We start from the raw sequence: 22,790 nt of genomic DNA, 5'->3' as shown, positions 1-22,790 counted from the left end.
TTTCAGGTGGATTGTCTTCAGTGACCAACATTCTCTCAGGAAGAGATATCAGTGCTTCCAAGAACAATCGTGTCCCATGTCAACAAATCCTGAGTTATTTAAATGTCATATTCTACAGTTCTTTGAATAGTTCCTATCAGTGCAGACTGATCTTTGTTCACCTAGAGAACCATGCTAACATAACTAAAAAATATGACAAACATGTGACTATTAAACTATAGTACTTAATACCTATGTAACTTAAAAACCAAAGCCTCACATTATAAAAAAGAAACAATCTTTAAACAGATGTGCAGTGATGAGGACAATGACATCAAATTTTTACAATGTATATAAATATCTTGATCAGAGGTAGAAATGTATAGAGCAATATGATAAAAATATACAAAAATTGCATCAGTATGAAATATCTTAAGAAGAGGTAGAAACATACATATATACAATATGACAAAATAATTTTACATTTGTGTACAAATATTTTAAAAAGAAATAGGAGCATCCTCAATATAATAAACATAATTTGAATTTGAATTAGTATACAAATTATCTTAGGAATACAAAAATAATTTTAAATATGTAATCAAGAAGCTATACCAGTGTAAATTGTTTATAACTAATAGTTCACAAGTAGATACACTAATCTACCTATTATTCCATTTCATCCATTCCCCTTTATTTTTCAAAAAGAGATTCCTGATACTACTTCGTATTCCACACCAACTCTATACAACTTATAATCAACTCCTCACAGATAGCAATTATCCATAACCTTGAGAAGACAAAATCTGTAGGGAGATGAGACATCATTTTTTAGAACTACTTTTTAGCTGTCATGGGAGTGATGGTATAGCCACTTTGGAAATCAGTGTGGCGGTTTCTGACACAGCAGGAAACTGGGAGTCAACTTACGTCAGGACCCAGCAATTCCACTCTTGGGAATATACCCAAGAGATGCCCTATCATACTACAAAAGTATTTGTTCAACTATGTTCATAGCTGCACAATTTGTAATAGCCAGAACCTGGAAACAACCTAGGTGCCCCTCAATAGAAGAATGGTTAAAGAAAATGTGAAACATATACCCATTAGAGTTTTACTCAGCGGTAAAAAACAATGACATCTTGAATTTTGCATGCAAATGGGATCCTGTAAAAAACTAAATGATGGTTACGTCTCAAGGATACTGCCTATAACAATTGTAGATAGTCTCTGAGTAGTGTGTAGGGTTTTTGTTGTTGAAGTTTTCATTTAAAATTCCGGCCAGAGTGTGGTAATATGGTGTACCACCTCAGCTAGTCAAGTTGAAATCATTTTGAGGAGTTTTTTTTAAGTGAGTCAGGACTACCACTATACTGAGAAGTAAGGAGATATGTATCTTTTAGTAGTGAAATTTTACCCTGCAGAGAATATTGATATCATAAGTCAGATTTTTCTTTGCTTGGTGATTATTTCTGTAACTATCTTTGCTTCTTTAGGCATCTAGATGTCGAAGGTCTCTTGACATTTTGAAGATGGGTATTTCCTATTTTCCTGCAAAGACAAGAACAGAACCCTACCCCAACCCTTGTGAGGTTTCCTTACAACCTGTAGGATTGTCACCTCTGTGAATAAACTGTTATTTCACTTTATCAAGAGGTTTCTTCTTTCAAACTGAATCTTGATTAATTTTGATGGTATCCATAATGTTTCTTCTGTGAAAACAAGAGTGAAAGCCCTTCCACACATATCCTGATTTCCATTCTGATGTCAACACATCCTTGAAATACACCAGCTGATTTAATTCAAAGATTTTTTTCTGTTGTCCAATGTCTCTCTACAGCTGTTGTTCCTTTCTCACTAGCATTAAGAAAATTTAAGTTTAATAAGACATTAAGCAGTCTATCTCTGGGCGTCTTGATTTTCCCACCTGTTTATTAAGCATTTATTTTATTATTATTAGATCTCTCAATGACAAGTAGTCCTGTTGGATTATGTGATATACCTATAATATGTTTTATGTTACAGTAATTCAAAAGCTGTTTTATCTTGCTGGAGACATATGTTGGAGCATAGTCAGTTTTAATGTGTGAAGGTATACCCATGACAGCCATAACTTCTAACAGGTGTGCAATTATAGAATCAAACCTTTCAGAAATCAAAGCAGTTGCATATTGAAATCCTGAATAATGTGTCTATTGTATGGTGTACATATTTTAATCTTTCAAATTTTTAAAAATGAAACATATCGATTTGTCAAATTTTATTTCTTTGCATACCTTTAGGGTTGTTCCCTGTAGGTAAAGGAGTTTGGTTATAGAAGGAACAAGTAGGACAACTTTTTGTGATTTCTTTGGCTTGTTGCCAAGTGATGGAGAAATCATTTTTTAAACCTTTACTATTAACATGATGAAATTTTGAGGTTTCCAGCACTCTTCCTATTAATATCTGACCAATTCATGACTGCAGAGAAGGAAAATCCAGAACACACTTAGAACCAGAGTATAGAAAGCACTGCATTAGCAGTGTTAGTTTCTTTTCTCGTTGCTTTGACAAACAAATACCTAGCAATAAGCAACTTAAGTAAGCAAGCATTCGTTTTGGCTCACAGTTTGAAGGTCTAGTCAAATTCTTAAAGGGAACTCACAGTGGGAGGAACATGAGACAGCCAGTCACACTGAATCCAGAGTCCAGAAAAAAGAGAAAGAAGGAAGTTGGTGACAGCGCTGCCTCTCCCTCTTATTCAGTCCTGGAATCTGGACCATGGATGGTGTCTCCTGCACTTAGTGTCTTCCCATCTTAGTTCACCCAATCTAGAAACCTCCTCACAGACAGTGCCCCAGACATGACTCCTGGGAGAATCTAGAACCTGTCCAGTAGGCAAGGCCTGTCCTTCCTGTAAGCCCCACCTTATGGCTAAGGGTGAGTCATTTCTAAGATACAATTTGAGTCTTTGCCTAGTTTTCTGTCCTTTCTATAGTCCTATCAAGAAAGTAAAGATGTGTTATACTACCAAGCACTTACTGAATGCTTGGGCTAAGTTTTCAGTTGCTGTTTGCTGCAGTTTACATTTTTTTTTTTAGAAACGGTCACTGTGTTGTGTAGTCTCATGCCTAAGTAACTGAAGCCTGACCTAAGACAATGATGAAAGAGGAAGAAAGACCTGGAGGTGCTGTGGCAGATGTCTTACATACATGTAACTTGGTACTTGAATAGAGGGGAAGCTAAAATATAACCCCTTTATCATTGTTAATGAAAACCCAGTTACTTGTGAAGAATCCAGGAATTTTATGACATTGCCATTTGTGACCGTGGTATGTAACAATGTTTCTCATAAATTACTTTTATTAGAAATTGAAATTTAGTCCTCTTCCAGCTTTATTTTCTAGCTATATCAGGGCATTATCGCAAGTTATTTTCAAAAGGAAAAAGTCACATGAGGAAATTAATCAATTTTATTCTATAAAACAGTAAAATTATTCTTTAATTCTGAGTGCCCCACTAAAAGGTCTCATTTTTCCACTAAATCATGCCATACACCATTACCTATTCTTCAAGGCTAAACTCCTGACTCCATACCAAAGTATTTCAGCACTTGTCACAATTCATGCTGCCCTTGTAATTACACGCACACTTTTTTAGGGAGTGTATGGAATTTTAATGGTGATTTTAAACTCTCTAAAGTCAAGCCACTATAGGGATTATAACTTCCAGAATATGTGTGACTGCATGCACATATGTGTGCACATGCATAAATGTGCGTGAACTTTCGACTACGTGCTAAAGAATTGATAAACATATTTTCATTGCAGTTTAAGTGGTGCATACTAAACAATATAGAAATGATAAGATCTTGTTCTTACTTAGTGATGTGATTCTGACTGTGGCCCAGTATGAAATGTATTCCACAATAGTATCTCAGAACAGACGTGGGAGGGAGTACTATAAATGTACTATTGTGAGCACTGAAGCTAGGCTGTCAGCTTCGAACTCCAGCAGTTCTTCCAGTAACTGCATGTCACGCTGCCCTATTTCTCCTCTCATTGTCTTTATTTACACGTAGGATGATAAGATTTTAGTGCTCACAGGGATTGTGAGAGGATCAAAGGCATCATCATGCATACAGCGTTAAAATAGTGCCCAGCATACAGTAAGAACTATGTAATCATTGTCCATTAAAAACTTTTAAATGTGACATACTTAGTTTTAATGGTTATCTCTTTCGTTAGTTTGTTCTCAGATGGCTATACAATCTCAGAAAAGTAGATTTCAGTCACTGAGTTTAGTCTCTTCTACATGTTCATTTTGATCTTTGAAACTTTTCAAAACTAACATATCTGACATTTCGAAAATAATCATCAAAACTTCTTTCCATATACCAGTACAACGTGCACTACTAATGATACAAACCCTGAAATCACAAAACCAGAGGTATCATTAGGTGATGGGTGCTGCCATTGTTAGAAAATAAGATTTCATCAGTAGATGGGACAAGGAATTAATAACTTAAATTTTTAAACAAACAATATTATTTTATATTATATGATATTTAAGGATTCTATATCACATGAGCAGTGTATTTTCCGATAAAAATCCTGAAATCCATTTGCTTTATGTGACGCCATCCCTCACTTTCATTTCTCTTATAGAGAAAACTCCCCCTCTTCACATTTCCTGTAGATACAACTGCCAGGTTTCAAGTATTCTTTATGTACAATAATATTACTGGAAGCCTTAATAATAGATATCGGTCCAAGTCTTAAGCTAAGTATCCATTTCATTTGGTGTTTTATGCTTTTTAATTTAAAGTTTTCATAGATTAATAAAACTTTCCTAAGTTTTATTACTGTACTTTACTGTACTTAATTACATCATTTCTATTCACCCACCTCCCTTTAATTTCTCTCATACCTCCCCCACCACTCCCTCTCATGCTCATGACCTTGTCTATAATTTTCTTCATTTTACACACACACACACACATGTATACAGAGGGTTTACTGATTAATGATGTTCATTTAATGATGTTCTTATGTACATGTGTTTAGAGTCAACCACTTTTTTCAGGATTGGATCATTTATCACTGGCCACATCCCTAGGGGAAGAAGACAGATTATTCCTCTCCTGCAGTCATTGATTGCTGTAGTTCTCCTCTAGAGACAAGGCCGTCTGAAATCTCCCTTATCTGCTCTGTCATGTCAACAGGTGTTATCATTATGCTGGTCTTGTTTAGGAGACCACAACATCGAGATTTCATGGTTGCAGCATCTTGCTCCTATCTAGAAGGCACAGCTCAGCTGTTAAAGACGACTGCTCCCATTTCTAAACATGTTTTATACTTTTGCACTGTGTCTTTCTTTTACCCCTCTGGCACTCAATAACATTGATAGCAGCATCAGCATGACAGGAAGAGAAAAACCATACTTGCAAAAAGCATTACTGAGCTGTTTTTCAGAGACCATTACAAAGCCATAGCTTCAGCCTCACAGTCCTTTGTCATAAGGGACATGAGTTACATGGGTCTACTTTCCTGGATGTAGTTGTCGAAGCTTTATTAATATAATACTTCTCAACTGCATTTTATTCTCTATGACTTAAAGCACAGTTGTTACATATCTGTCCACCTGAGTGTGAAACAGAACAAAAAGCACTATTGATTATGTCTTACTTGTCCTGAAAATAAAATAGGTAGCCTTTGTTAAGTGCCAGCCATTTTACTAACTGTTCTCACCACTTTGATTTTGAGCATCTCTTGAAAATTACTCCTGCTTATACATTTTATGTGGGTACCTGGTGAAGATTTATTGCATAAATGGATGAATGAATGGTAGAAATCCACTCACAGAAATGGCAATTGTCTCACTACAAGTGATTAAGATATTCCTTTGCCAGGTTTTACTCTCAAGTATCTACCGTTTTGGGAAGGAATAGATTGATAATCCAAAATATAGTAGACTACTACACTTCAAATATATTCGTTAAACACTAAACTAATGATTAAAAACATATTAAGGTATTTATTCATTTCAAAATTGGTTGTTTTTTGTTTTGTTTTCTTTTGGATTTGGGTTTTTTATTGAATGATTTACAAAATGAAGGTCTGGTCTTTATCCTGCCTTTGTTGGTGGTAGTGTCTGAAATGATTGTCACACTCTCTGTGCAACAAAATGTTCTTATCTAATTGTTTTTTTTTTATTACTTCACTTTGTCCTTGGATTCCATATTGAATGCCTATCTGTACGTAATTTAGTCCCTTCAAAATGCCAGGGTAGCAATTCCTCAGCTAGGACAGTATGATGTTTGGACTTAAACTGTGTGTAATATTACTCCTGAGTGCTTCCTTTTTCCTTATCCCTTCTCCCTCAACTGATGTGTTAAAAATGATGGCAGATATCTTTCCTATTTGCCACTCCATCAAGATGTGTCCATCCAACTTGTCCTCTGTTTCTACAGTGAATACATTCAACTGCAGAACTGATTATGGCTGTCACCACCTAAATACCTCTAAGACACCCAAGAGTCCAAAGGACTTGTGAAAATATTTAGCTGGCATTCTCTGTCTCATGTAGTTCCATTTGATAGCTTTCTAGGAAAGGAATTAGAAAACTAAAACATACTTTCAGATGGGCAGGATGCTCCCCTTCGTTGCAGCCCAGTGAGTGACAAGAGAAGCATACAGCTATGGTAGCTCTCCTCCCAATAATTAAATTTCTTGAGAGAGACATGAACATGTTTTTGATGTAACTCATGTTTTTTTTTGGCAAGCTCTATAAAGACTAAATCAATGCTAAATCAGAGGTATTTACAACACCCACAAATTTAATCCAAAGAGGATACTTAAAAGCTCATATAGATCTAAATGATGTTCCCCCAGATGGTGAATTAATGTAATTTTAGCAGGAAGCAAAGTTGCACAAATATGCAGTATTGAGGCCTCGCACTGGTTTAATGGATCTGAAACCACCGCAGCACAGATGTTGCTTATCTCATTGGTGCCAGTTGCCTGTCTCTCTCTCCACTACAAAGGGAAGAATGGGATTTGGGAGTTCAGGAAAACATGCTTCATTTTCTTACTAATAATTTGTCAGTAATTGAACCTTTTGGTGACTCTTATATCAAAATGATTTTTGTTATGTTCTTTTTCAGGGTTTGAAAGGTGACTTGGGTCCTCATGGTCCACCTGGCCCAAAAGGAGAAAAGGTACTGTATCTACCCCCGAGCGTCCCGACCTTGTTTTAAGACCTACCTTTCCAGAAAACAGGGTGACTGCTTGTAGATCACATCTGGTTGCACAAACATCTTGAGATTAATGGAAGGCTATTATATGAAAATCCTCAGAGCAAGGAAAGCCTTTTGGTTGCTTTAGTGTGAGAGACTGTGTGTGTGCCGCCATAGCTGACATTAGCACACGTGTGAAACCTCCTGTTTCTCACCTTTGCTTGACAGCATGAGGTGTTCCAACACCACATTAGCAAAGGTGTCCTGTGTCAGGAAACTCAGCCAACAGCACAAAGCTGTCACCATAATGAACAGGCAGGAGGCTTTGAGGAAAGGAAGCCAACGTGATGCCTCATCCTTAGATTAAATGCTTCATTTCTTGTGTACCACTTTATAAAAGGATTTTGGTAGTGGCCTCTCACTGAGAGCTAACAAATATTAAAGGTAAGGGTTGTGTTGAGTAAGGTAAGTTAGCAACCCGGATTTCATGGGAGTTGCCCATGTCTGCATTTTATTCTCCATGGTCAACAGATGCAGAATTCCTTGTGTATCTTAAATATTTCTCTTTGAGTTAGAGATGATCTCACAGAGCAATCCTTAGAGACTGATTTAAGTTCCTTAACAACTGTTATTTTAGTAAAATGGTTCTGAAGATAATGAATGTACAATGCTATGTCTTAAAATTAGAGATAATTGCGTTTAATGAGAAGAGAAAATCCTAGATATACTTGGCAAGACAGCCCCATGGTACACTCTACAGGAACGTGGACTCCATAATGTTCAAGGCAGTAAAAAATCACAGGAAAGACACTCGGGCCCAGTGACAGCATTCTCATAAATGAGTAGAGCTCCCAAGCCAGCAAAACACTGGAATGACACATCAAGAACTTGTAGACACTTTTTCAAAACCTTTGTTTTTAAACAAGATTTTACTATGGAGCCCTGGCTGGCCTGGAACTTGCTATGTCAATTAGACTAGCCTTAAAATCATAGATATCTTCCTACCTCTGCCTTCCCAGTGCTTGGAATTAAAGTGCACACCACTCTCACTACAGACAGCATTTTCAAAGACTTTTTAATAGCCAACACACATGCCTGAATTCACGTAGGTCAACAAAGCTATCCTAGCCCTGGAAAACACTCAGATGGAGGAAAAGCCTCTGAATGCCCCAGACACGAGTGATGCCTACTAAGCAGAGCCTAGGAGAGGTGGTGGGAACTGTTCCTTGCAGCTGGAAGGCACGGGGGGGGGGATCCACTTATTATTTCTGCTGATGCTCATGCTAACTTTGTCAGAAAAATTATCTGTCGCTATGACGCTTCCCAGCTGCTCTGTTGGCAAGTAACCGTATTTGGAAAGATAATTTTTTTCCTAATTTTGGATTCACAGTCAAAAGAATAGAAAACTAGATTATTTTAGTTTTTCAAAACACGTTTTGCTCCCGCAGAAAGCACAAGGGCACACAAGGCGATCTTCATATCATAATCCCTAAGGGGAAGATGATAAGGCTCTCATTACGCAGAAAATTTTATCAAGAAAAATTCTATTTTTAAGTCTTTTCAGATTATGAATTTTGTGGTAGGGAAACGGAGGAGTCTGGGAGGAAATGGGAAATGGGGGAAGAATATGATCAAAATATATCATATGAAATTCTTAAAGAATAAATAAAGACATAAAAGGTTTATCTGTATTATTGCTTCTTTCCAGAAACTGAAATAATGTGTAGAAAAGTGCTGATGGTAATTGCAACATTTCTCTCATCTATTTTAGGGTGATATGGGACCTCCAGGGCCACCAGCCTCAACTGTAAGTAATCTTAAACCAAAGTAAATAAATAAATTAAATTAAAATGTTCTTTTTGCTATCCATACTAGCAGATATAATTTAAGCCATGTAGTATTACAGGAACTGATAGTGGAATCACAATATGACTAGTAAACCTTCTCCTTTTAAAGATGGGATTCTTCCCTGAACCGTGAAGTACTTGACCCAAGGTGTTAAGGTTATTTCCCACAGGAGTCTGTAATCAGTATCTACCTCAAACAATTCTCTACATGCTTACCAAGGTTAATACCATGCCCCTGTGTTTGATTACACATTCTTTTGTAATAAAAAATGTGAGTAAATGGAAATGGAAAGTTCTACTTAGTCTAAAAATTATAAGAGTAACACCAGACATAACCATCCAGAAAGGAGAACAGATAGCTTCTCTCCTCCCTTTTCTATTATTCTCCTCCCAACCTTAACATGGTATCACTACTGAGCACCACTAGCTCACCCAGAACTCAGAACTCAGTATGCTGCCCAGGCTGGCTTTGAACTCATAGAGACCTGCCTGCCTCTGCCTGCTTAGTGCTGTAGTTAAAGGTGTGTCTCATGATGTCCAGCCAAGAGCTACACTTTCCCACTGATAGTTACTTTGCCCCCCCAAACCTGACAGAGGCTGTTGTTATTTTCCTATGATTCCTTGTAAGAATTGCAAATGATAAAATGACAAAAGATTCATAAGAAAATTTAATAATGTGCACATGATAGGATAGTTCTCAATTAAATGTCTCATCAGTTTTAAACACTTATGGAATATTTCCATTTAGATACAAATTTTCTGCATAGAGCATTAAAGATTCTTGTTTAACTTAAGAAATATTCTAAGCCCAATGGAAAAGAAGAAGGTTTTTTTAAAGATCAAGTTTAGGTTTGTCAAATTTTGTGTTGCTATTATGGATGACATAAATGAAGCATGGAGTCACTAATATTCAAGATCCTCTGGTTATGGTAGAAAGTCAGGATTTCTAAGGATGTCTCCCGGCACTCTGGATGAAGCATTGCTATCTGTAGAGCACAGGAATTTGAGGAGTTTTGATTTTATACATGTGTACTTTTTAAAAAAGTTGAACACCCCAAACGGAATGATAGTAATGTCTTGCTCACATTTTCCAGCTGACATTAAAAGAAAAGCTATTTCTTGGTATACAAAAAACTCAAGAAACCAAAAAGGGTCTTACTTAAGAATAGCCAGATTTTTTCCCCTTATTTATTTATTTAAAGAATTTCCACTTCCTCCCCTCCTCCCAATACCCTCCCGCTCCTGCTCCCCCCACTCCCTCTCCTCCTCCCTCCCCGTTCCCAAGAGCAGTCAGGATTTCCTGCCCTGAGGGAATTCCAAGTTCCTCCCCCCTCCCTCCAGATCCAAGAAGGTGAGCATCCAAGCAGATCAGGATCTCGAAAAGCCAGTCCATGCAAATGGATCAAAACCCAGTGCCATTGTCAATGGCTTCTCAGTCAGCCCCCATTTCAGCCACATTCAGAGAATCCGGTTTGATCACATGCTCCTTCAGTCCCAGTCCAGCTGGCCTTGGTGCGCTCTCATTGATCAGTTCCCTTGTATCAGTGGGTGAACGCACGCTTCGCGGTCCTGACTTCCTTTTTCATGTTCTCCTTCCTTCTGCTCTTCATTTGGACCTTGGGGGCTCAGTCCAGTGCTCTAATGGGGGTCTCCGTCTCTATCTCCATCCATCATTGGATGAAGGTTCCCTCTGGTTCTGCTTTCGTTGCTCACAATCTCCCTCCCTCTGCTTCTCATTTGGACCTAGGGAGTTAAGTCCAGTGTTCCAATATGTGTCTCTGTGTCTATCTCCATCCTTCACCATATGAAGGTTCTGTGGTGACATGCAAAATATTCATCAGTATGGTTATGGGCCCAGGCCAGTTCAGGTGCCCTCTCCTCTGCTGCCCAGGGAACAATCTGGGGACCTCTCCTTGGGCCTGGAAACCCTTCCAGAATCAAGTCTCTTGTAAACCCTAAAATGGCTCCCTTAGTTGAGGTATAAACTTCCCTGCTCCCAAAGCCATCCTTCCTCCCTCCCCCCATCCCATTCCCCAAGCCATCCCCAATCCTCCCCCTCTCCCCTCTCCCTAACCATCTCCCCTTACTTCCACCCCCCACCCCCCGTGCACCCAAGTTTGCCTGGCAATCTTGTCTACTTCTAATATCCAGGAGGATAACTATATGATTTTCTTCAGGTTCACCTTCTTTTTTAGCTTCTCTAGGATCACTAATTATAGACTCAAAGACCTTTAACTATGGCTAGAATCCACTTATGAGTGAGTACATACCATATTCCTCTTTTTGTGTCTGGGTTACCTCACTCAGTAAAGCGTTTTCTATTTCCATCCATTTGCATGCAAAATTCAAGATGTCATTGTTTTTTACCGCTGAGTAAAACTCTAATGTGTATATGTTCCACACCTTTTTTAACCATTCTTCTATTGAGGGGCACCTAGGTTGTTTCCATGTTCTGGCTATTAGACTACTTCCTAAGTAGAACCCCAGTAGCACAGACAATAAGAACAGCCAGATTTTTTAAGGTTTTTTTTTTCCAAAGTGGAATAAAATGATTTTGAAAGGAGCTTTTACCTTTAATACCTTCCATTTTATACATTTTGGAATTAAAACTTTATTTGGCTTCATTTAGAGTTAGGCTTGCTTATCTTGTGCAAGGCATGACTGCTTTGCTGCAGGTAAGTCAGCTACTTCACTTAGTCATTTGATTCCCCAGTCATTTTCAACTTCCATTTGAAGGCTGACATGTGATCTTTATCCTTTCACTTGAAATGGAATTTTGGAGCCTCACCTGGGAAACTGTAGGATTCTATCTTCCTTGTGCCTGTTTCATAGCAGCTGAAGCCCTTCTGCTAAGGAACACCCCATGGTGGTCTCTGCCATTCATTTAGAATGCACTTACGGAGATAAAGATAAGATATTTTTGCTTTGTGGTGTCTAATGATATGGCAAACCCAAATCCCAATAAAAAGTGTTGCATTTTACAAAATGAGATAATAATATTATGTGGGTATTGTTATTTGATATGCTTGCCATTAATTCGTTTTCTTATGTAGACAATGAACCATCATTTATAAATAGGGGTGAAGTGAGGTTAATATCAACCTATACGCTCTAAATATTTAATTTGTCTTATAATGCAGGTTAATATTTTATTAATTGAAGTAACTGATATCAGTCTTTCGGGAAGCCAAAATGACTAACTGCTTTATAATATATTAAACAAGATAATGATATATCAAAGAGTTCATCCATAATAGTTCCCCAAACCAGCTGCTCACTAAAATCCACCAGAAAGCTTTAGCAAATTCCAGTATTGGGCCTCCATTCCCCCCAAAATTCTAATTTAATAACTCTAAAGTGGAACCAGTATATTTTTAAAGTCCCACAAGTCAAGCTAAATATGAATATGGAGTGAAAAACCATTGTTTATAAAAACTGTAGTAAACAAGTTTTGTTTCTGCCCGCAAATTTTTTAGAATGTTGGAGTACTCTGGCTTTCAAATTCAACTTAATGAACAGCAATAAAGAAATATCTCTCTCTTGGGGAAGCACACAGGCAAAAATCAAGATACAAAATGGCTTGGTTAAGTAGAGGGGGTTAGGTCTAGGAATGCCTTTCAATTACTACTTTAATCCAACTATTCAAGTCTGCCTGCTGGGTTAGATGCCTTAATGCATCTCAAAATTTAAAGTGCATAGGAGCCACCCAGGGAATCTTCTTCAAGTGCATAGTTTTATGCTGTAAGTGTGGGGTTGAGACTAGAAATTATACATTCTCAGTAAGTACCTACTAAAATGCTGAAGGTCCCCCTGGTCCATGGCTCAAACAAAGCTTAATGTTCTTTCTGACTCACCACCTTATTTCACAGGTCAGTGGCTCTCCATCTTTACTTCACATTCAAATTACCGCAGGTACTTTTTGAAAAGATGTAACTTTTAGGCTACAATCTATACCAATGAAGTTAGAACCTCTTGGAAAAAACTATGCAGTCGGAGGTTAAATTTTCTTAAGGCAACTCCTACATAGTTTGAGAGCCATGGTCTTGAAAGCACACCTAACGATTTTTGCAACTTCCTCTTGAAATTCTTGAACAAAAATTTGGAGTAACTCATTCGTATTCATATAAGAAACAACCAGCGTGATTACTTTAGGGACTTTTGGGAGAGACTAGACCCCTTAGTAATATTTAATATTTGGTTTCTGATTACTTCATCGTGAAGGATAAACTTCAAACTATATATTTGCAATCTACTGGCAAGTCCAACAGGGATTTTTCTATTTCCTAAGCAAGTACACAAGTATTGATAATTCCAAGACATAGAATACTAAAGAGTATCCGAGTTCACACTGTTGAGCTGGGTAAGGAGAGTGAACAGGCTGGGTTAGTTTCCTCACTTAAGTCATAGGACTTACTCATTTTGATTTAACATAAAGACTTTTTAAAACAATGTATGAAGAGAAATAACAATTGAGCATAATGTCTTTGCATGCAGGAAGTTTGTGAGGAGATAAGTTTATTGCAGTTATTTTTCTATCCTGGTGAATCATTGTGCTTTGGCTATTGGCTAAAAGTTTAAAACTCAATTAAAACCACATTATAAGTAATTCAAAATGGTATCCCAAACCATCTATTCTCATTAACGGTATTTTTATTTCTTATTTGGAGTTTCTAACTTCTCACATATAACTATAACTGGGTCTCAGTGAAGAAAGTGGGTAAAGGAGGGCCGGAAGCCAAATTTGCAAGGAATAGAGAAAAGCTGATGCTTTTCTCTGGAAGCAGGTTCACTAGAGAAGTCCAATTGCAGCAGTTCTTACACTTTCTGCCACCCACAGTCACCCACTGTTTCTCCTTGTACAGGATGCCTTAGAAAATAGGGAACAGGGCTGACAAGACTGACCAAAATGGCACTGCAGTTTCCAGACAGTCTATACTAAATTCATTCTTGACTTAGTGAACGTAGTTCATGTTCAGATTCCAGAGTTAAATCTCTTTGATAACATTCAGCTTTTGTAGGTTCATTTTCACAGATCATATAGACAGAACTCCAAAGTTACCACATGGAGGGAGAAATATTTACCCAAAACCAAATAGACAAACAAAAACATCAGGATGTGGAGGAGGAGAAAGAAAGGCCAGCAAGGAAGGAAGGAAAAGAAGAGAAGGAAGATAGGATAAAAGGAGGGAGGAGAGAGGGAGGAAGGAAGAAAGAAATAATCTGGGACTAAAAACATAAAGATGAGTTACCCCCATGTCTCTTCTATTCTTAACCTTTAATTATTCTATCAGTCTCCCCAGATTTACGAATCTGAAAGATGATTTTTATCATTATGTGAATAAAGTTTCGATCTTCCCAGATGCCTTCTTTAAAATTTTCCAAATTATTTGAAGAAAAAAACATTAAGGAATAACCTCAAGAACAACCCAGTGAATCTGAGAGCAGAATAGTCCACAAAACCTTGCCCAGGAATCTTCTCTAAATACTTAAACCCAAAGAAAAGTCACCTCCCTTCTTCAGAACCTATCAACTATCAGTATGTCCTCAGATAGGTCTCCAAAGTCCCTCTCCCTCTACACTGAGAAAAAAAATATAATATAATTAAATAATTTGTTCCCTTCCTCTTCCCCCTTCAAAACCTCCCATATACACATACTTGCTTTCTTTCTAATCCATGACCTGTTTTTTCATTAACTGTTGTTTTATATATATATAACATATGTGTGTGTGCGTGTGTTACATATATGTATATACATGTATATATATATATATATATATATATATATATACTAAATATATAAGTACAACCTGACCAAAGAGAGCAATAGACGTACACTAACATGAATAGAAGAAAACTCAAGAGGCCTCAGTCCTAAACTACAGGCAGCTGACAAATGCTGAGAATGGGAGAAATGGTTTTCACTAGAAGAGAGCATGCCAATTGGTTGCCCAGTACTAAATGGTCAACCTTGAAAATATGCTTGAATTTTTAACTGCCCTAATCTTGTGCAGATCTTGCAAAAGTGAACATGGCCACTGTGATTTCATGTCCAGAGGACCACATTTCGCAGCACCCATCCCTATCCTCCAGTTCTAAGATTCTTTCTGAACACTCTAAGACATTCCCTGGGCCTGTAGAGAAGTGAATTGATATTTAGTCCCACCTATACCCAAGCTCTTGTACTACATTCAGTCTCTTGTACTCAATGCTTCTAGTAACATTTCTGTGTTAGCCACTACCCACTGCAATAACAAATTTCTCTGACCAAGGTTAGGAACAGAAAAAAAATATCTAAAATATCAATACAAATATTTAGAAGGTAGTTTAAGAACATGACCACTTAGAAATCAATACCCCTAGGCCTATGAATTCCATATTCTTGGGGCTTGGCTATGCTTAAAACACCAGCCAAGAATTCTTTCCAGTAAAGCAGCCTTCAAATGCAGTCAGGGGGAAACTGGTCACGGCCATTAGCATTTTTACCAGCATGGCACCCGTGGAAGCATCTTGGCTGGCAGGTCAATATTGTAGCATGCAGTATTCAGTACTGGGCAAGACTATTGGTGCCCTTTCTCCCCCAGCATCCTGAATAGTATGTTATAGCACTATGAAAGAGAGTCAGCAGGGGTAGTTTCTTGGTAAGTTCAAGATTAATCCCTCTGTAGCCTACAACCAAACTGTGTGGTGTCTTCAGCACGAGGGTCTTACCATCTAGCTAAAATAGATAATCAAAAGCAATGGCAATAGTTTCTATTGCTTCCAGTATCTCTTGGGCCTCTCTGGCCAATAACTTGTAGGGAAGTAACTGCTACCCACCGAACGAAGGAGCTTCTATAGTCAAGATTGAGAGCAGCATTGCTCTATAGATACAGATCAATATTTAATAAGCAATTTGACAGCATGACTATTTAGAGAAAACAATAATAATAGGTTGTTGTGGCCTGTGATCTCTCCAAACATAGGCTCTTGTTCAGGTTAGAATAGCAAGCATGTGTTCCCTCCTGTCTAATGAAGAATATGAGACATAACGGACACTGTATTTATTATTTAAAGTAAACAGCATTATTAACCTATGATACTGCCCTAGAAATTTCTAAATAAAAAAATATTATTAGATGTCTACTTTGTCTTTTTATTCTAAAAAGTCACTATATTGATAATAATGTATACTTACTACATGTCTATGATATAGGTATGTACTTAAAGTCATGTTGGGCTATATGTTTCCCATACATGCTATTCTTTTAGGAAGAAGTATTTGATGTATGCTGATTTTCATCAGGTTTTGAGCTTTATTTGTGATGATATTATAGGTTAGATTTATTTATTCTTTTTAACTGACTTACAATCTTCCAATAGGTAGTAAACTTTTGCATGAATAAATATGGACTAATTTTCCTGTTGATGATGTTTTCATTTGTTAACAATGTATGAATCGTTTTGTGCTTATCTCTCATGAACATGAGTGTTCTTGGCTATATACCTACAAGTAAAGTCATCGTGTGATAAAGAATGTCCTTTGTCCAACTTAACAAGATACTGTCTAATTTCCCTCCCCAAAGTAACTACACAAATTACAAACTTGTCAATTTATGAGAATTCTAAAAGCAACTACATTTCAACAATATTTAACACTGTTAAATGTTTTAGTTTTAGGACTCTCAAAGCCCTGTAACACATTCAAATACTTATGGGACTTTGGATTATAATATGGAAGATATTACAAATCAATAAGAGAATAAGAAACAGAACAGACCACCCCAAACATTATATAGAGACAGTGGTTTTTCTAAGAAGAAGAAAAAATATGTTACTCTTTCATATTTTTTTATGCTGGCAAATACTTATGACCTTAGTAAGATATCAGATTTGTTTGTACTTTCTCATATATTTCCTTATAGTTAACCATGCTGTTCTCATTTTAGAATGATTTTCTCATCTTTCCAAAACGTCCTCGTATGACACAAGCATGGTAGCTCATAAGTTTCATATTAAATATGATCTTTCTGTTTCTTGTTTTCTGTTTGATGTTTTTATGCAAGTTTAGAGAATATTGGATAAAGAAGAGAGTAGAGCTGGTCTTTTTGCATCTAAGTGTGCCAGAGTTTTACATTAAAGCTAGTATTTTTATGATTGTTTTGTTCTGATTTTGGATTTGGCAAAAGAAATCTCTTTCTGCTTTATTTGGCAAACTTTTTTATTATTAAAAATTTTCACCTCCTCCCCACCTCTCTTTTCTCTCCCCCTCTCCCCTACCCCCTCTCCTTCTCCCTCTCCAGTCCTAAGAGCAGTCAGGGTTCCCTGCCCCGTGGGAAGTCCAAGGTCCTCCCCCCTCCAACCAGGTCTATGAAGGTGAGCATACAAACAAACCAGGCTCCCACAAAGCCGGTCCATTCAGTAGAATCAAAACCCAGTGCCATTGTCTTTGGCTTTTCAGTCAGCCTTCATTGACAACCACATTCAGAGAGTCCGGTTTGATCCCATGCTCCATCAGTTCCAGTCCAGCTGGCCTTAGTGAGCTCCCACTAGATCAGTCCCACCGTCTCAGTAGGTAGATGTACCCCTCGCGGTCCTGACTTCCCCGCTCATGTCTCCCCTCCTTCTGCTCCTCATTTGGACCTTGGGAGCTCAGTCCAGTGCTCCAGTGTGGGTCTCTGATGCGATCTCCATCTATCGGCAGATGAAGGTTCTATGGTGATATGCAAGATATTCATCAGTGTGGCTATGGACAAGGCCAGTTCAGGCACCCTCTCCTCTGCTGCCCAAGGAACAAGCTGGGGACATCTCCTTGGACCTGGAAACCCCTCTATAGTCAAGTCTCTTGCCAACCCTAAAATGGCTCCCTTAATTAAGATATTTACTTCCCTGCTCCCATATCGACCCTTCCTCCATCCCACTCATCCCATTCCCCCAAGCTCTCCCCAATCCGCCCCTTCTCCCTTCTCTTAGCCTACATGTTGAACTTGTGGTCTTTTCTGCATATGTTAAAATAGATACATATTTTTTTTCTTCAACACCTCAATATAGTAAATGACCTTATATAGTTTCTGAGTGCATACTATCTCACTGCCTAGGATAAGTCCTACTTTGCCATGATGAATATTTTTGACACATTAATGAAAGATGTGGGCTTTGGTCTGACCACTTATTTGAAGGATCTCTCCTCTCTTCAGGGTTCTATTATTTATGATAAGAACTCACCAATCATAATGTCCCAGTTTTCACAGACAGCCTTCATTATGTTTCATCAATTTTAGATGTTTAGTAATGATGCGGTTATGTGTACATATGTTTAACTTTGTCCTAAATAGTTTCAGAAATTTTTAATTTATATCTTTCATATAACTTGAGAAAATTTGAACATTTCCAGTATGTCTTCTGTCCCATTGTCTCCTTTTCTCTTTTGCGATATCAGTTCCATATAGTTGGGTTTTTAAATACTATTCTACTTATCTACTAACCTCTGTTCATTGTTATCATTCTTTTCCTTCTTTTGAAGTCACAATTCTATTGCACTGCTGTCAGGCTCACTAATGTTTTGCTTGTCTTTGGTCTACTGTTGAATCATCAAATGAAGCTTTTAATATAAAATTGGAAAGGAACAGCAGAAGCAGAAGACATTCCAGGGTCTATGGTCTCGGGGGCCATGCCTGTCTGAGATTCACCCATCCGGGAGTCTCATCCTGGTGGCCTGACACCTTGACCTTCAATTGCCACCTGCAGCTCCCGTGACATGGCCGCCAGCTCCTGTGAGTGAGGAGTCAGGGGAATGCTGTCATAGCTTGCTTTCCACGCTGTGATAAGCACCACAACCAAAGTAACTTGGAAAGGAAAGCATTTATTTCATCTTACAATGGAAGTTAGGGCAGGAATCTGAAGGCAGGAACTGAAGCAGAGCTCATGGAAGAATGTTTCTTACAGGGTTGTTCCCCAGGGCTTTCTCAGCCTACTTTCTTACTCAACACATCCCAGGGTCATCACTAGTGGGCGGCACTGCCCAACTGTGCTGGACCCTCACACGCCAATAATGAACCAAGAAATGTCCTTAAGACACACTAGTGAATGATCTGATGGAGGCAACCCTCAATTAAGATTCCTTTTCCTCACATAGGTCTGGATTTGTGTCAAGTTGGCCCAAACTGACCAGCACACATCCTGTATTCTCTTTTATTTCTCTGCAGTTCAATAATAGTTTTAATGAACTACATCAACTGAATTCATATTATAAATTGTTTTTCTGGTTAGCACTAGTTCTAACCTTACTTTTTAAAAAATTTCCTATAAATCGGAGAAGATCAGCCAGAGATATGAACAGTATTTATAATCAGAATCTGTGGTAAAGTTTTTTCCAGGGCTTGGTAAACCCCCTCCCTTGACTTTCCAGAGATGGCCTTTGCCCAAAATGCTAACCTTGAATCTTTCAATTCAGCTGCCTGCCGGCTTTTCCTTCAGCTACTGTGTGACTCAGATATGACCTTGTGTTCAGGCTAAACTTCTTAAAAACAGGAAAATAGTCCCCGTGCTGCTTAAGTTTTCAAATATTGACTCCAGTTCTGTATCTCTGTACATTTCCAGTTTTTTCAAATGATTGTTATCACACACACGCACACACACACACACACACACACCATACTCTATACAATTTACTTATTAGATAAAACTATAGTAGAATGATTTAATATTGTTTTAAATAGAAAGAAAATGATCAAAAATTCAGATTATAGAAATCCTTCACCCTAAGGGAAAAAGGTCTTTAATTCACTTATTCTAAGAGTCAGTGCAATGGCTGCATTCATTGGCTCACTGTCCCTAACTCCTATGGGCTAATGATCAAAGGAACTAAAGCAGGAAAGCCAGCTTTCTCAAGTATGCTGAAAGGAATATTCATGATTGATCTTTCCTGAATTCCAAAATGGAGAACTGAATTCACATAGTGACTAGGAAAAGAAAAACAAAAATCATAATGAAGTTGAAACTAGAAATATAGCTTTATTTCCTTATTACTACACTCCACCCTTTTGCCTACACCGCATCCTTTTTCATCATCTGTGTCTTTATATTTGGCCCATAGTTGATAATCATCTGGGTGTTGGTCCAATAGGAACTGATAGGTCATTTATGGAAACATAAGGCATTTTTATGTAATACTCAATTGTATATAATTTTCTTAGTCATGTTGACTATTTAAACATAAGCTTTGTATGTTTGCTTCTTCCATCAACCTTACCTTTGAAAACCCTGCAGGGTCTGACCGCTTCTCATGTTCTCTTCTACGCCCACTGACTCGTGGTTATTTCTGTCAACCAATCTGCCTTCTCCCTGCTCTTCCTTTTGTCTTCCTAGCGACTTCTTTTTTCTACGAGGGGTTTTCTACTGTGGCCTTACACACACTAATAAAAAAAACGTTCTACCGCTGAGTCCTTGTTCTTGAGCTATTTCTTAAGACACAAAGCAGAGTATCCCTGGTCACTCTTCTGTTCAAACCCTCCACTGTCTTCTCCTACTGTGATCTAAACTAACATCCACATGTAGTACAAGGGCCTACAAAGCCTCACATAATTAAATTCTCACCTGAGTTCCTGAAGTTGTGTTATTATTTTCTTTCTGGTGTCATTATATCTCTCTCTGCCTGTCCTCTCCCCCACTTCCAGGCATATTGCCACCATAGGAGCTTCACTTCTCTTTGCTCTGCCTGATGAATACATAGATAACTTCCTTACCCATGGACAGTTTCTGTTTACCCATCACCCTCTCTATGACCATATAGGCTACCCTTCCCTTGAAAGGACTTGAATTTTTAATACCCATCATTATGGTCCATATTTTTTTCATTTCACATTTCTTCTAATGCTCTAATGTATTCAGAACTTCTGTTTGTTACATTTATTTTGTTTTCACTTTCCTTATCCATTTGAATATTAACTCCACAAAGTCAAGAGTTTTTAAGAGTTCTGCTCATTGACAAATAGCACAGTAAGAGTTAGGCACGGCGAGACATTGAATGTAAGTGTTACATTGACCCACTTAGAAAAGTAATTTATTTGGAATTCCAAGCATATCTAGCATGGCTTGACATATTGCTTGCCCTCGAGAAGTGCCTGGAGTTTAGTGAATATTATCTTTGGGCAATTTTTTAATGTTATATTAGCTTTAGTAATTTAGCTTGCCAGATTCTTTCCACTCCAATTGAGTCTGTATAAATATTAGCTCTTACAAAAGATTCGGGTAAAACTGGTAAAGCGGCACATTTTTAAGGACTTTTCTCAAACTGGCTATTTTTAATTCCTCAGGGTAATTTGTTCATCAAGGCTTTCTGCTTCTTCTTAAGCCACTTTCTCAGATAGTTGTCCACTATTCAGGTTTTTTAAAAGCAAGATAACGACCAAATGTAATGGATTGTCGTACCGCTGCACATCGGCTCTGCTCAATGTCCTCAGGTTTACAGGGAAGGGAGCGGGGGGATCAATGTTGAATTCTAATCCCTGTGATATGTCTGGTAATTATTAAAGTATACACTGGATAAGTCTTTGGCCTACAGTTCATACAAACTTTACCTATGGTTTATAGTAAATCTTAACCATATCTGTTCATTCACTTCTTAGCACTTCGCTGAACTCTTAGAAGGTAAATGGAGTAGTCTATCGAAATCTCAAACAAACTGCTATCAGCTGACTGCTTTTGCTTTTATTAGCCCAAATAAAGTCAAATAAGTTCAAATAGTGCCATGATTCTAGCTGAAATTTTCTAATTGAGTAGATTATTAACAAAGAATAACTCCATATGAGTGTATCTTTCATATTGATACAAACATTTAAATTATGAGTTTAAGAACTTGGTTTACTTCAGAGTTTTCCTTGACTTTCCTGGCTAACACTAGAACAGAAATGGTGTTATTTCTGACATCGTTGCCAAATACTGATGCACAATAGATATCATTTAAGGAAAACAGATATAAATAGCCTAATAAGCAATAATAATTAATCTAATGAATTATTTAAAGAGGTAGGTTGAGAAAACCATTTTCAGAGTCAGTTTGTTTCTAAGATATCACATCCTGATTTTAGGAAAACTATGCACTTAATATCGAGATGTTTTAAAAACCTAATTACCACTGGGTTTAAAGTATCTCTTCAGCTGGTATTTATAATATGCAAAGAAGGTAACATCAAGTCTAAATGGGAATATTTTTATTATAAGTATTAAGAGTTCCTTGACTGAGATGTGATTTATCTAAGTTATTAGGAAACATGAAGATTTTTACTTTGAAATCTCCTATTAAAGTTAGTGATTTCCCTGTTTGTTCATATTGTTTGAATTATGACAAGTGATATTAGCTTTTTCTTACATTTGAAAATGTATTTTCTTACATTGAAAATGTACATTTATTGGATGTAAACCCTTATATTTAAATACAGTTATCACTTGTCATTAATTTTATATAAATATGGAGTTGTGTGTAGGCTCTTAAACTGTGAATGTTCTGTGTTCTTCCTACCTTCATAATTAATCAGATTTCCTTTAAGTAAAAAAAAAAAAAGTCACTGCTGTTTTGACCTGGGCGCTATGAATGAAATGAGACAGTTGGCTGGCCCTCTTCTCCCCCGCTCCCATCACTTCTGGCTTCTGCATGTCATGTCAGAAGAGAGACAGGTGAGAAAGACACAGAGTGCTATTTCATGTAATATATATCCTAATTTTAGTACCCAGGAATATGACTGTGTTGCTTTAGCCCTGTCTCACCAGCAAG

General features: G+C 37.5%; 1 protein-coding gene across 1 annotated transcript in view; it reads left to right on the top strand.

The window, feature by feature from the left end:
• Positions 1-22,790, top strand: part of Col19a1 (collagen type XIX alpha 1 chain) — a 324,015-nt gene that overhangs the window by 119,559 nt on the left and 181,666 nt on the right. Inside the window, exons 11-12 of the mRNA XM_087898047.1 lie at positions 7,124-7,177; positions 8,967-9,002. Of these exons, the coding sequence (XP_087754173.1) occupies positions 7,124-7,177; positions 8,967-9,002 (90 nt within the window). The remainder of the gene's footprint in view (positions 1-7,123; positions 7,178-8,966; positions 9,003-22,790) is intronic.

The sequence above is a fragment of the Myodes glareolus genome, chromosome 18, assembly GCF_982192425.1.
Source record: "Myodes glareolus chromosome 18, mMyoGla1.1, whole genome shotgun sequence".
Lineage (NCBI taxonomy): Eukaryota > Metazoa > Chordata > Mammalia > Rodentia > Cricetidae > Myodes > Myodes glareolus.
Note: the sequence above shows the minus strand (reverse complement) of the source record. Positions and strands in the feature narration are given on the sequence as shown.